At 40.0% G+C, this 13,878-nt stretch overlaps 1 protein-coding gene across 1 annotated transcript in view; it reads left to right on the plus strand.

Annotated features, from left to right (window-relative positions):
• Positions 1–13,878, plus strand: part of pwp1 (PWP1 homolog, endonuclein) — a 93,783-nt gene that overhangs the window by 70,295 nt on the left and 9,610 nt on the right. The window contains exons 11-13 of the mRNA XM_062482874.1: positions 7,924–8,035; positions 8,146–8,236; positions 8,365–8,486. Of these exons, the coding sequence (XP_062338858.1) occupies positions 7,924–8,035; positions 8,146–8,236; positions 8,365–8,486 (325 nt within the window). The remainder of the gene's footprint in view (positions 1–7,923; positions 8,036–8,145; positions 8,237–8,364; positions 8,487–13,878) is intronic.

Genomic DNA, 13,878 nt, shown 5'->3' on the forward strand with positions numbered 1-13,878 from the left:
TGCTAGTACACTAGCACGTTGTATTTATGTATCGTTGTATACAGAGGTATACGGGCCACTGTTCACTCCGACCAGGAGTCGAACCGACCACCTCTGACTTCCCAAGCGCCACCACTACCAACTACGCCAACGAAAAGCTAGCAATTCTTTGACGCGGGTGGCCTGTTACATACTTGAGTGAGTTTCACCACACACCGGCTACTGAGAGAACAATGGTTGTGCTCGCCGAAGGCATGAGCACACCATAGACTTATATACAGGTAGACACAGCCAGGCTTCTCTTTCAAGATGGCGTCCCCATTCATTTCTATGAAAAGTGCTCAGTGGCGCAGTAAGGCAAGCGAGAGCACGAAACTGGACCGCGCCATCTTTCCACTTCCGACTCTTCCGGTCTAGCTTTAAACAGTGGCTCTTTTTTTCCCTAGCTCCGAGACCTCGTGCACGCTTGCAACTAGCTGTACACGTCATACTTTGCGACAACCAGTCGCGAGCATAGATTTATATGGTTGCAAGCGTGTGAGCTAAGGCATTGCAGTGTAAGTTTGCATTACATGATGCAAACTTTACGGAAATGTATGCTGTCACTGTATGGTATTCCTTTCACTTGGTTGTTAGAAATAGGCTATAGGGCTAAATATTGGGCTATTCTAGATGGAACTCATCACATATGTTGCTTTTTTTCTTGTGATTTGAGTATGATTTCCAACGCATTGTATCGGATTAAATAAACTGTTAACATGAACACCTAGCGCCGTCGTTGTTCTCGCCAGGCAAAGAAAGCTCAATAGTTATTTTGGTACATTTACACATTTACATTTAGTCATTTAGCAGACGCTCTTATCCAGAGCGACGTACAGTAAGTACAGGGACATTCCCCCGAGGCAAGTAGGGTGAAGTGCCTTGCCCAAGGACACAACGTCAGTTGGCATGACCGGGAATCGAACTGGCAACCTTCGGATTACTAGCCCGATTCCCTCACCGCTCAGCCAACTGACTACACGTAACAGAAATCTTCCATAATGCAGACTTACCATAGCTTACTGTCAACTGTATTTTCAAACGAAATGCCACGAAATTCACACTGCCTTCAATTTACATATCAGTGTAGAAATGTGGCCTGTGTTTTATATGTTCTACAAAACCAAACGCCTATTAATGGATATAACGTGATCTAACAAGACTTGGAAATAATGTAATAAATAAAAGCTTGAGAAGTGTGTCTAAAATATACTTTATTTAACATTAGCCTTTGAAAGGGGCATATTAACAGAACTAGGCCTATATACAAGATGTTTCCATCAGATATAAGTGGGCGTGAAACAGTCACTGAGGACCTTCATTGTCCCACAAAAGCAGTCTGGCTTGATGACACGATTAAAAAAAGAATAATGGGTGTGTTTAACAAAAGCTTCTGAAGGCAAGACTAATCATATTTATATCATTTCTTATTGTGTTTATCAGTTAAAGTATTAATCTTTGTCTTTGCTCCAGATAGACATGTCAACAATATGCTCACGCTTAACATAATGTAATATTTGCCATCATGTCATGAACGTAAAAACGTTCTTGACAGGAAAATCTAATCTGTTTTCAAATAACGGCAATAAACTATATTAACAACATTTCATGTATGTGTGACAACCATTTGCTAAACTTGCCACAACAGGGCGGGCAACTCAAGCCATTTCTCCCTGTGCTCATTCAATATGGCTCATTCAGCTCCAGGTAAATCGGCTATCGGCCAATGTCAATGTTTTAGTGACGTAAGCAAATAAATGGGGTGCTAGTTTACCCATTTCGGATTGGTTTCAAATTTAGCAAAAATCAGGAAAAATTATTTTATGAAAAAGCTAGTAGTATGAGCCAGGTTCGAGAATCGAACAAAAATTATTGGGGGAGATAGTTTTGTAAATGTTGACTGGAGTTAATAGAATAAAAACGACCGGAAGAGCCGGAAGTCTAACAAGAAATGCAATACCACCCATAGATATATATAAACACCTACATCCACCGGGGCCGTTGCTTCAAGCCGAGGGGCGAGGGGTGTAGTGGGGGCTTGGTTTAGCAACTCGTTAACTTCTGGGAGATAGCTAAGCTAACTGCTTTACTGCAAGGCAGCTGCAGAAACATCACAAGCAAAGAGGCCAGGGTGATAACTAGATATTTACTAATTTTACTTTGTGATATGACACACAATTGTGATGTGTAATGTACAATATAAGCAAGTACATCTACTTTCGGAAACAATAGTCTACTATTTCACTGAAGTATTAGCATCACAACATTAGCTTCTGTTGCCCGGGCAACACATACTACAGTGGTCTATGATGCATCTGTTTTCAATCGTTAAAATAAACATTCCTCACAAATACATTTTCGTTGTAGGATTTATTATGACATTAGATTACAAGTAAACGATTTGAAATTATAAAAATTAAATTATCAAATTATCATTACCTGTGGTTTCAAACCAGTGTAGCTCACTGCAACGCTGTAGCCTACGCGAGACACTACAAAAACATCTACACAGCTGTAGGCAGGGGCGCAAAAAGTGGGTATGCGCTATATGCGGCGCATAGGGGCGCCGCACCATGGGGGCGCCAAAGCGATGGTAAAAAATGATATATAAAAAAATATTTTTGGGGTATTTTCTATATATAGCTGCTGTTGTGCGTTTCTGCATTTCCTCAATGTTATAATTTTTTTTAGAACCGCTAGGGTAGGCGCCCTATCTCATAAGATTCTATCATATAATTTTGACATCTAGAGGGAGCGGGGGCGCCGTGAGCGCTGAGCGAGCAGGTACAAGTATTGAGTTGTCGTCGATGGATAAAGCAAAAAAGCTGTCGGGGGCTAAAATTAGAAAAAGAAAGAGGGAAAAGGAGATGGCATGTCATGGGATGCGACAGCAGTTAAATAAGTGGATGGTGAAAGGCAACCAGTAGGATTTAAAGTGTGACGTCTGTGCTTGGAGGCTTGCAAATATTCATGTTAACAGACTAGCTAGCATTTGCTAACATTGGGAATGTAGCAGCCAAATTTAAGGCTAGTTTAGAATATACAAAACCGAGGTTGCTGAGCTGAAAACTTGAAAATATAAGGTAGCATGTACAATAAATGAGAAGAATCTGGAAAACATAACTAATGCAATAACTCTGGTTTACAATGGAATCATGCATAGATTTGCTACCAAACTTGGAGACTTGCTAATATTCATGTTAACAGACTGTTCTCAGATTAGCCAGTGTTTGCTAACGTGAGTTAAAGTGGGGTTGCTTACAGATGAAGTCTGATTAGTTCTAATGCCAAGTCGAAATAATTTAACATGTTTTGTTATATGCTAGGCTAATCTTGCCATTGCGAATGAAAAATGCATTTCTGTATCAAAACCCTGCATATGTGGGAAATATAACAATTAGCCTATGGGACGTGGGGACGTAGTAAACAAATCAGAACGCAAATTTAAACATCCGCAAAGCATATGCTCGAATGCCATCAATGATGATTTATTTATTGAAATGAAAATAAAGTACAAGAAAAAAGTGGGATACAATAATGTGGTTGCCAGAGGGGGCAACCAGGGGTGATGATTAGGTTACCAGGGATGGAAATTAGCACCCGCCACCAGCCAAATGCGGGTGATTTTGTGTTGTCGCGGGTAAACTCGCTTCACCTACCGGCCACCGTGGCGGGTAAATAAAAATAGCATACTGTTTCACCACGACACTTTAGAGGCGGCGCACCTTCCAAAAAATGTGGCGTTACATCGCAGGCGTTAAGAGGTCCGCTGAGAAAACATCTCAGGAGGAGCCAGTGGACAAAGAGGCGAAAGTCAAAAAACGTTTTTTTAAAGAACGATGGAGAAAAGCAGACAATGGGGAGTCCCGCGATTGATTTACAACGAGACAAATCTGATAATGTACTGCTCTGTATTAGGCCACAAGGTGAGCCACGAAAAGTCTTTTAGAAAATGATTACCGCTCCACAGTCTGGCATCTACACAATCTTTAGCTCATAAAAAAGAACGAGTCGTGCTAAGCTACCAAAGAAAAGTTAGTTGCTAAAATTCCAGTCGATTGGCATGCTTCTATGTTTTATGCAGAACTAGTTTCTTCAGAGCGTAATAGAATTTTGGTGGCACGGTTCGACACGTGATTGTTCTACACCAATAAGGTAGCTACTTTTTGTCCACATGGATGGATATGGTTGGCAAATAGAGGATGGGACCTTGCACGTCACCTGGATAACCAGAAATTCGGCCCCTGACAGTGTTTTGCATGTGATACACTGCAGATGCAAAAGTGCATGTGAGACAGGCAGATGTTCCTGTTTTTCGCTAGGACTGTTGCACAGACTTAAGTCGTTGTTGTAATTGTGCCAACACAAAAGAAACTGAGGAACTGGAAGATAACTGTCCTGACAGTGAGGACTGTGTGTCCTTAAACTGTTATTCCTTATTCTGTTTTGTAAAGTTTTATATATCATATTTCCTACTTTTCATAAAGATTGTTTTTATGGTTGATCAGTGTTGTTTTCTTTCGTGGAAGAATGAATGAATTACATTTACATTTATGCATTTAGCAGACGCTTTTATCCAAAGCGACTTCCAAGAGAGAGTTTTACAAAAATGCATATAGGTCACTGATCATAACAACAAGAATATTGCGGGTAGCCAAACATGAAGCATACATTGTGAAACCAAATAAGTCCCAAAGGGAAGAACAATGAGAGCATGTAGTTAGACAAGTTACAATTGAGCAGCAAAAACCTCAAAAGTGCAAGAGTGTACCTGTGGAAAAAGCAAGCAACAATAATATATTTCAGAGCGAGTACAATAATTTTAAGACAGTTACAACAAACCAACAAGAGCAACAAGTCTCTCAATAAGAGATATTGTGATCCTGGAGGAAACTAACATCAGGTCCGGCCAATCATTCCTAAGTGCCGTTGTACTCCCAAGTGAATTGAATGTTACAACGACATAAGCCTGAGCAACACAATCCTAGCGAAAAACAGCAACATCTGCCTGTCTCACAGGCACTTTTGCAGCCGCAGTGTATCACATGCAAAACACTGTCAGGGGACGAATTTCTGGTCATCCAGGTGACGTGCAAGGTCCCATCCTCTATTTGCCAACCATATCCATCCATGTGGACAAAAAACAGTTACCTTATTGGTGTAGAACGATCACGTGTCGAACCGTGTCACCAAAATCCTATTACGCTCTGAAGAAACTAGTTCTGCATAAAACATAGACGCATCGACAATCGACTGGAATGTTAGCGACAAACTTTTTTTTGGTAGCTAAGCACGACTCGTTCTTTTTTATGAGCTAAAGATTGTGTAGATGCCAGACTGTGGAGCGGGATGAAACGATAATGGGGTTCACCTTACCATGCCAAAACTAATAGTTTCATTCATCACTCATTTAATGAAATGTATATCAGTTCGTGGTTTGTGTATGTATAAGAGAGAAAGAGAAAGTGTCAGTGTTTCATTGAGACTTGAGATTAAATAAACTGCTTAAGTATTGTAGATCTTGTAGTATACATTTTTACATGCAGTTACACCTTGTCGGTTAAAAACAAGAAAGTGGCTGGTAAAAACATTGAGTGGCTGGTAGATTTTGAAATCCACCTGCCACAGTGGCGGGTGGACAAAAAATTAAATTTCCATCCCTGGGTTACCACTTGTCACAATTTGGTTGCCACAATTTGTCGAGCCCTGAATATACCTATATATACAATTATTTATAATTATGGTAGGCCTACAGTGGCTGATATACTTTATTATAAACCTTTATTATTTAAAGCCCATACATGATTTAGACACATATTTTTTTTTTTGGGGGGGGGGGGCGCCAAAATTGTTGCTGCATACCCCTCTGACACTGAGTAGTTGCCCCCCTGGCTGTAGGAAGTCAAACGGCGACAGAACATGTTCGGCACTCCCCTTAATTAAATCAAAAGTCTAACTACTAACCTGAACTTCATTGCCACAGCCTAAACTTTGTCCATCTGTTCATGAAAATAAGTAATTTCAGCCTAAACCGTACAACGGAACGTTAAATAGAATTCAACCAACGCAATCGCTACCAAGACGAACACAGCAGTAGTCTAGTACTGGACTGTAGTAGTACAATTTACCGGGGCAGCTTCTCTACACAGGGCTATATCGCATTTTGCGTTGTTACTGACAAATCATCGCTACCAGTGAGCTTTTTATGAATGAGCGATTTTCCACTAAATAAATGTCAAGCTTATTTACGTTTTGGGGGGCATATTTTCAGTTAGCAGATGGTTCTGTTTGAATCGCGATTCCATCTTCTACTGCCGGTAACGTCGTAGAATAATCTTCAAAGGGGGTTCTTTATTAATGAATGAATGCAATATGAGTAGGCTAAATGACTGAAAATATCACAAGAAGGGAAAACTTAAAAGGACGTTTAAGTCATAGAGATTAGGTCAATTTTTATACCGGTCTGACAAATGTATTCGTTTTGATTCAGCTATAGGGCTGCCTCTTGCAGGGGAAATGAGAAGACATCATATTTCATTCTACACTTCACTCGTATTTTGAGTTGTAAATGAGCAGCAAAAAAATATGTTTTTAAATCTATGTAATCTTTATAAATAATAAGTAGGCCCTATGCATTTTTATATAAAATATACAGAAATATCAGTTGTAAAAATGTCATAAAAAAACGGACCCCTGTGCAACCGACGCAAGCAAGCACACCCTACAATTTCCCCAGAAATTGTACCCTCTCTAGTTATATTAGGCTATAATTACGTTGGTCATGCCATGAACATAATAACGTTCATTACAAAATGGTTAAATCTGCTTTAAAATAACGGAAATAAACTACAAATAGACAACCATCATGTATGTGTGCAAACATTTGTAAAACGGGCTACAGCTAAGTCAGGCAACTGTAGATTATGAAGCCCTTTCTCCTTGTGCATTGTGGCATGTGATTTACCTGTGCATTCAGCACAGGTAAATCAGCGATCGGCTAATGTTCACTTTTGTGCTCGTGCCCTCTTCATATCCACAAGCACATTTCCAGGCAACTTTTCTTGACGTAAGCAAATACTGAACCTGGCTCGAACCTGGCTCAAACCTGGCTCGAGCCAGGTTCGAGAATCGAAGAAATATTATTAGGGGAGATAGTTTTAGATATGTTGATTCGAGTTAATAAAATAGGAATATGCAAACACATTTGGTCTGCTACATGCACAACTGTGGAAAACCTTTAAAAACAAATCATGCAACACAACAAATATTGTTATTCGTAAAAGACACAAAATAAATGTTAAAAACAATCATAAAAAGCTTTCGAAAATTATATTTACAAACAAATGTTTATTTTTAATGTTTCCTCAGTTCACCTTTCTCTGCAATGTTTGAGCCCACTTAGGTGGTCTGGGTGGTGTGGGTTAGAAGATTTAAGGGCCGTCTTTATGAAACAATTGCTTCCTCAGAGGATGATGGGATCATCTCCCTCCCCCTAATGTCAGCATCTAGTCATGAAGGTGCATCAATGGCTGAGTGTCCAGTGAGAACAAGGTTATGTTTGGTTAAGTTACTCATAACTATATTCATCCCTATAGAACAAGCATAGCTAGTTTATTCTCTGTTAACATGTTTGATCAGACAACTTTGCACATTGTACTATACATGTACTACATTTAAGCAGATGCTCTTATCCAGAGCGACTTACAGTAAGTACAGGCACATTCTCCCCGAGGCAAGTAGGGTGAAGTGCCTTGCCCAAGGACACAACGTCATTTTGCAACAACCAACAACCTTCTGATTAATAGCCCGACTCCCTAACCGCTCAGCCATCTGACCCCTGTACTACTTGACTGACCCCAAATCTGCTTGTCCTAGACAAACATTAACCCATCTTCCTCTGTCCAGGTCGTCTATCCTTTATGACTGCCGCAGCCCGGATGATTGCCATCGTACCTGGAGGTTCAGTGGTCAGGTTGAGAGGGTGGTTTGGAATCACTTCTCACCTTGCAACTTTCTGGTAAGTTGATTATGGCTACTATGATAAAAGACAACCTATTAGGTCTATTTGGGTAGCATACATGTGTTTCTAACCCATCCCCAAAACATATACATTACTGTCTCATTCAGGCAAGCACTGAAGATGGGTTTGTTTACTGTTTGGATGCACGCTCAGACAAGCCTGTGTTCACACTGAAGGCACATGATGGAGAAGTATCAGGTACAGGGAGTTTCAAATTATCTTGTATGGCTTGTTTAGTCTTTAAAACAATGCCTTCGGTGGACATGACATGATTTGCTATTGAAACTTTTGGAAAACTCACCCCTAATCTTCTGACTATTATACAGGCTTGAATCTCAGTAGCCAGATAAAAGGATGTCTGGTAACTTCATCTGCAGACAAACATGTGAAAATCTGGGACATCTTGGGGAACAAACCTAATCTGGTTCACTCCAGGGACATGAAGATGGTAAGTCTCAATGTTTACTTGATTGTCCGTTAATATTATATTATCTCTCTAATAATTACAGGAATCTGTCTGTGTGTGTGTACACAAATTAGACTGGGTTTAGTTTCCAACTCTCATCTCAAGAACCAGGCACTCTGCAAAGTTCATATTCTCCATACGTCCTCTTTATAATTCAACAGAGTGCAGTGCCACGATTAATGTTGTTTGGATAAGCATTTCTGCCTTTTTTTTCAGTTTAGCTTGCTCTCTTCACGTCCCAGCCCTTTCACTCTGATTGGTCCTCTGCAGCGAGTTTGCTGCGAATATCTTGAACATCTCTTTTTAAAATCCAACGGAGTGCGAACTGGGCACTGTGCAAAGTTCACATTTTGCAGGTGTCCTTTTTATAATCCAGTACAGTACCGTGAATGCGATTAGCAAGGGCATTCGCAATTAAATGAAACTAAGCGTGTTTAGGAAAATTCGGTTTAGTTATTTAGAAGCGAATTCACTTTTACAACCAATATTCAGCTGCTTTCAAAAGGGCTGGCTAGCTATTAGAACGACAATATAAAGTGGATATACTTTCAGTATAGATCAGTGAATTTTGTTATAAAATGAATGTGTTTATGTAAAAACTGCCTGCACGTTGCAAATGTACAAGCGCTGTATGGTGAATTAGGCCTACAATTATGACAAGTAGTTCAACCATTTGGATTTAATTATGAACAGGATGTTTGTAGTGGTGAGACAATTTAACAGAACCAATAAAGTACATTTTGATCAACATTACATAAGTAATTTATAACATAGGAAACAGCAGACTAATGAAGGCTACATAAGCATTTGCATGAATGTAGGCTACCACAGCATTGGCAATTTGACTAGAATCGATGTGGAGGTTGAACGAGTACTTAAGAGATGACAGACAATTTCAATGATCCGAGAAATATAGGTACCATAACCACTGAGAAGAACTGTCATCACCAGCTGCATCACGGACACTTCCCAGAAATCAGTGTGTGCCACCGACATCATTGCGGGCACTGTGCCCTATTTATAATTACAGGAATCTGTGTGTGTGTGTGTGCCACCCATTTTACACAGGCACCATGCACTAGTATTATTAAAAGGCTTGTTCATTGAAGACATTTATATTGATTTCTTTTTTGTATCCATAGCCATGTAGACTAATCCGAACACTTTACAATTCAAAATGCCAACACAGGACAAAAGGATGCTATTAGCATTTTCTTCAGTTAATAATGCTAGTAGATTGCCCTACCTTGTATACTGTCCACTAGTGTTAATTTTAGTTGCCCTGTTACCCATCCACGCGAGTGCACAAAACAATTATGTTTTCTCCTGTTGCTAGGTTGAGCTGTGTGATTTGTATCATTGTGTGTGTAAATACATGCAGGTTTTAAGGTTACCTATATAATGTATTTTATTTTAAGGTTTTATTGCTCAATCGTTAGTCAGATGTAGCCTACGCTAATTCTAGCTTTTGTCGTTTCAGAGTCTGTAACACAACTAATGCAGGGCTCCCAAGTCTCACGCATTTGCTGTGAGTCTCACACATTTTAACCAGTTCACATGCTCTCACGCAACACCTTGTTATTCTCTCCCTGAGAAGTAAGGGATAACTTGTCCCGCTATATAAAATTAATGTGCGAGGCGCAGGCATATGGAGGTAAGAACCCCACTCCCAGTTACGCACTAGGATTTATTCCTGAGTAGCGCACCTAATAACAGGGTATCCGCGGGGTCTTAAAAAGTATTAAAAGTTGATAAATCATTTTGGGAAAATTAAGGCCCTTAAAAGGTATTAAAAAAAAGACTTAATCCCGATTTTATGAGGTATAAAAAAAAATTCAAGCTTTGTCCAAAGAGTTTGACTCCAAAAAGTATGCATGAATATATTTATTTTCCTCCCCATATTGTAAACAACGACGTGCTCGGTCAGCGAGTCACGTATTTTTGCAAAATGCACGGTTAGGTGATGTGTCGCCCTCCACATGCCGCGAAACAGACTCCGAAATGGGGAAATGTAAATTTGCGGCCTCCTGGTTGGAGAAGGATGAGTTTGTTTGTTTGTTTGATTGTTTCTTCCGAGCTTATGAGTTCTGTTGTATGGTTGTGCTCTATAGATTTATTTGCAAACTTCAACTGTTTATTAAATTAAAGGTTTGTTGCAGATTAGAACATGAAGTGGCGATGAGGTCTTCAAAAAGTTTAATCTTTACCACAGTCTGTAACATCGAGCACAGGGGGAACAGGGATTCAGGGGTTCAACCACCCGGGGAACCATTTTATTTATGCTTACATTTTTATATACATTGTAAAAAGTTCCAATTGAAAAAGACTAAACCATTGTCAAATTACTACATTTCAATTAAATCATTAGTATCGTTTCAGTATCGAGTACCGCGATACTACACAGTATCGAAGTCCAAATTTAGGTATCCTGACAACACTACTGTCCACCAATAAACTCCCAATGTATACACATTTGTCAGTCTTGAAATGTAGTACCATTCTCTGATAACAAGTCAGTTAGGTAGATCACTGTGGGATGTGAACAGTTTTGGAGTCATCACCACATCTGCTATTCAACACTAGAAGGGCATTTGACCCAATTGAAAGGAGAGGGGACCGTGCTTTCTTGACTTTTCCTAGATACAGTGCCTTGCAAAAGTATTGAACCCTCTTGGTGTTTTTAGTATTTTGTTGCTGTACAACCGGGAAATAAAGAGGATTATTTTTTGTATCATTTGATTTACACAACATGCCTACCACTTTGAAGATGCCAAAAACATTTTTTGTGTGAAACTAACAAGAAACCTCAACCTCCCAAAGTCAATACTTTGTAGAGCCACCTTTTGCAGCAATTACAGCTGCAGCTGCTTGGGGTATTTATCTATAAGCTTTGCACATCTATGCACTGGGATGTTTGCCCATTCTTCAAGGCAAAACTGCTTCAGCTCCTTCAAATTGGTTGGGTTCCGCTGATGTACAGCAATCTTGAAGTCATACCACAGATTCTCAATTGTATTGAGGTCTGGGCTTTGACTAGGCCATTCCAAGACATTTAAATGTTTCCTCTTAGACCACTGAAGTAAGTGGTAAGCCTAATTTGACCAGAGTTCCTTCTTCCATATGTTTTGGGAGTCACCCAAACATTTTGGAGACAGCAATGTCTTTGCATAGTTATAGCCATAGTAAAATGGCCATTCTACCGTAAAGCCCAGTTTTGTGGGGTGTACTGCTTCAAGTGGTCCTATGGACAGATACTTTAATCTCCGCTGTGGAGCTTTGCAGATCCTTCAGGGTTATCTTGGGTCTCTTTTTTGCCTCTGATTAATGCCTTGCCTTGCCTGATTCGTGAGTTTTGGTGGACAGGCCTCTCTTGACTAGCCTGGTCCTAACCAGACTCTCCATTGACAAGCGTTGACTTCCTTGTAGGCGGGTACTCTGTTGAAGTTTAAAACTATTGGATCTGCCCAGAGCCACTCCGATCTGCCATAACCAATCGCTAGCGTTCGCCTTAGCCAATTCCTTCACCACTACTGTAACACAGCTAGCTGCCGTAGCTGGAAAATCAAACCGTTTCCGAACCCCATGGGGAGGAGGGCCACAACATCATGGCCACCAACAAAACTCAGCAAAACTCACCAACGTTCTTGCTCTGGCTTTAGCATATTCGGCAGCGTTGCCACAACGGACCGAATGGCTTCGCTCGCATCTTTCTCCGCCGCCATTACGGAACTACAACACAAACTAGCGCACGACAGCCACTCCCTCTGTTCGCTGATTGGCTGGTAGAAAATTAACCGGAGACATCTGACTTACTTACCTCATGGCCAGACCTAGTACAGAAGCAAAATCAAAATTGAGCGGAAGTACATAGGAGGGCAGAGCCAGGCTATCTCTTGACAGGTTTGTTGTGCTATATTCTTTTCATTTTTAAATAATGGTGCTCTGTGGAATGTTCAAAGTTTTGGATATTATTTTTATAACCCAACCCTAATCTGTTCTTCTCCACAACTTTGTCCCTGACCTGTTTGGAGAACTCCTTGGTCTTCATGGTGCTTTTAGAACAGGTGTATATAACTGAGATCATGTGACAGATTATGTGACACTCAGATTGCACACCAGTGGACTTTATATAATTAATTGTGACTTCTGAAGGTAAATAAATTCAGATTGCACCAGAATTTATTGAAAGGCTTATTAGCAAAAGGGTTAAATTGGCTACATATCCACTTTTCAGTTTTTTTGATACAATTCTTTTCATTTCACTTAAAATGTTGACTTTTTTAATGTACATTTTATGAAATCTAAATAAATATCAATTTAAGTTCCCGGTTGTAAGGCAACAAAGTACGAAAAACAGCAATGTGGTTCAATACTTTTGCAAGGCATTCTCCCAGTATTTCTTTATTTCATCACACCGGGAAAACCAAGTTTAAGGCTATTTTGCTCCTGTTTAATTGCTTCCAGCTGCACATAATTCCTGTCTTTCAAATTTGCTTTCTATCAGCAGATGTTGCAAGGGCAAGTCTGTCATTCATACAAAGGTTATATAGCCTAAATAAGATTTATATGTCTAGTAAAATATGTATAGTTTATATATCTATAGACTATAATGATGACAAATTATGACAACAATTTAATTGAATTCAATTAAGTGCTTTTGCTCCACTACTACTACTACTAATCATCTCATAAAACTTAACTAATAAATCTATTTCACATGTATTCACACATGAGCAAAACTAAGATTGTATGACTTTGGTAGTTTGCAACAAGTTTGATGATGGTAGGCTAACCCAATCATGAATATAATGAGATAGGCCTAATAAAAGGACATGTCGGCATGGGCGGAGGCTGTCATGATCATTGGATTTTCAAAAGTCTAACCAAGCCTTTTTTGGAGGCTTAGAATTTATAATAATTAGAGACACTGACTGTGATGTTATGCCTGATAAAATGTAATTTTGGTACCGGTGTTCTGTGGTCGGTTGAGCAGTGTATCAGTTGAATGGGTACGTGCAATGCATTAGCTGAATAAAGATAAAGACTCTCCATCGTAATAACTGATACACTGCTCTTCAGGAGTCAGGTGGCTGAACGGTTAGGGAATCGGGCTAGTAATCTGAAGGTTGCCAGTTCGATTCCCGGCCGTGCCAAATGACGTTGTGTCCTTGGGCAAGGCACTTCACCCTACTTGCCTCGGGGAGAATGTCCCTGTACTTACTGTAAGTCGCTCTGGATAAGAGCGTCTGCCAAATGACTAAATGTAATGTAAATGTAATTTATAAGCATAGCACGGACAGAATATGGGGCTCTGTGACTCCACGAGGCGGCCACAGTTTGTCTCCACACACTTTGCACACAACTTCCTCTTTCG

The sequence above is a fragment of the Osmerus eperlanus genome, chromosome 17 (assembly GCF_963692335.1).
Source record: "Osmerus eperlanus chromosome 17, fOsmEpe2.1, whole genome shotgun sequence".
Taxonomy (NCBI): Eukaryota; Metazoa; Chordata; class Actinopteri; order Osmeriformes; family Osmeridae; genus Osmerus; species Osmerus eperlanus.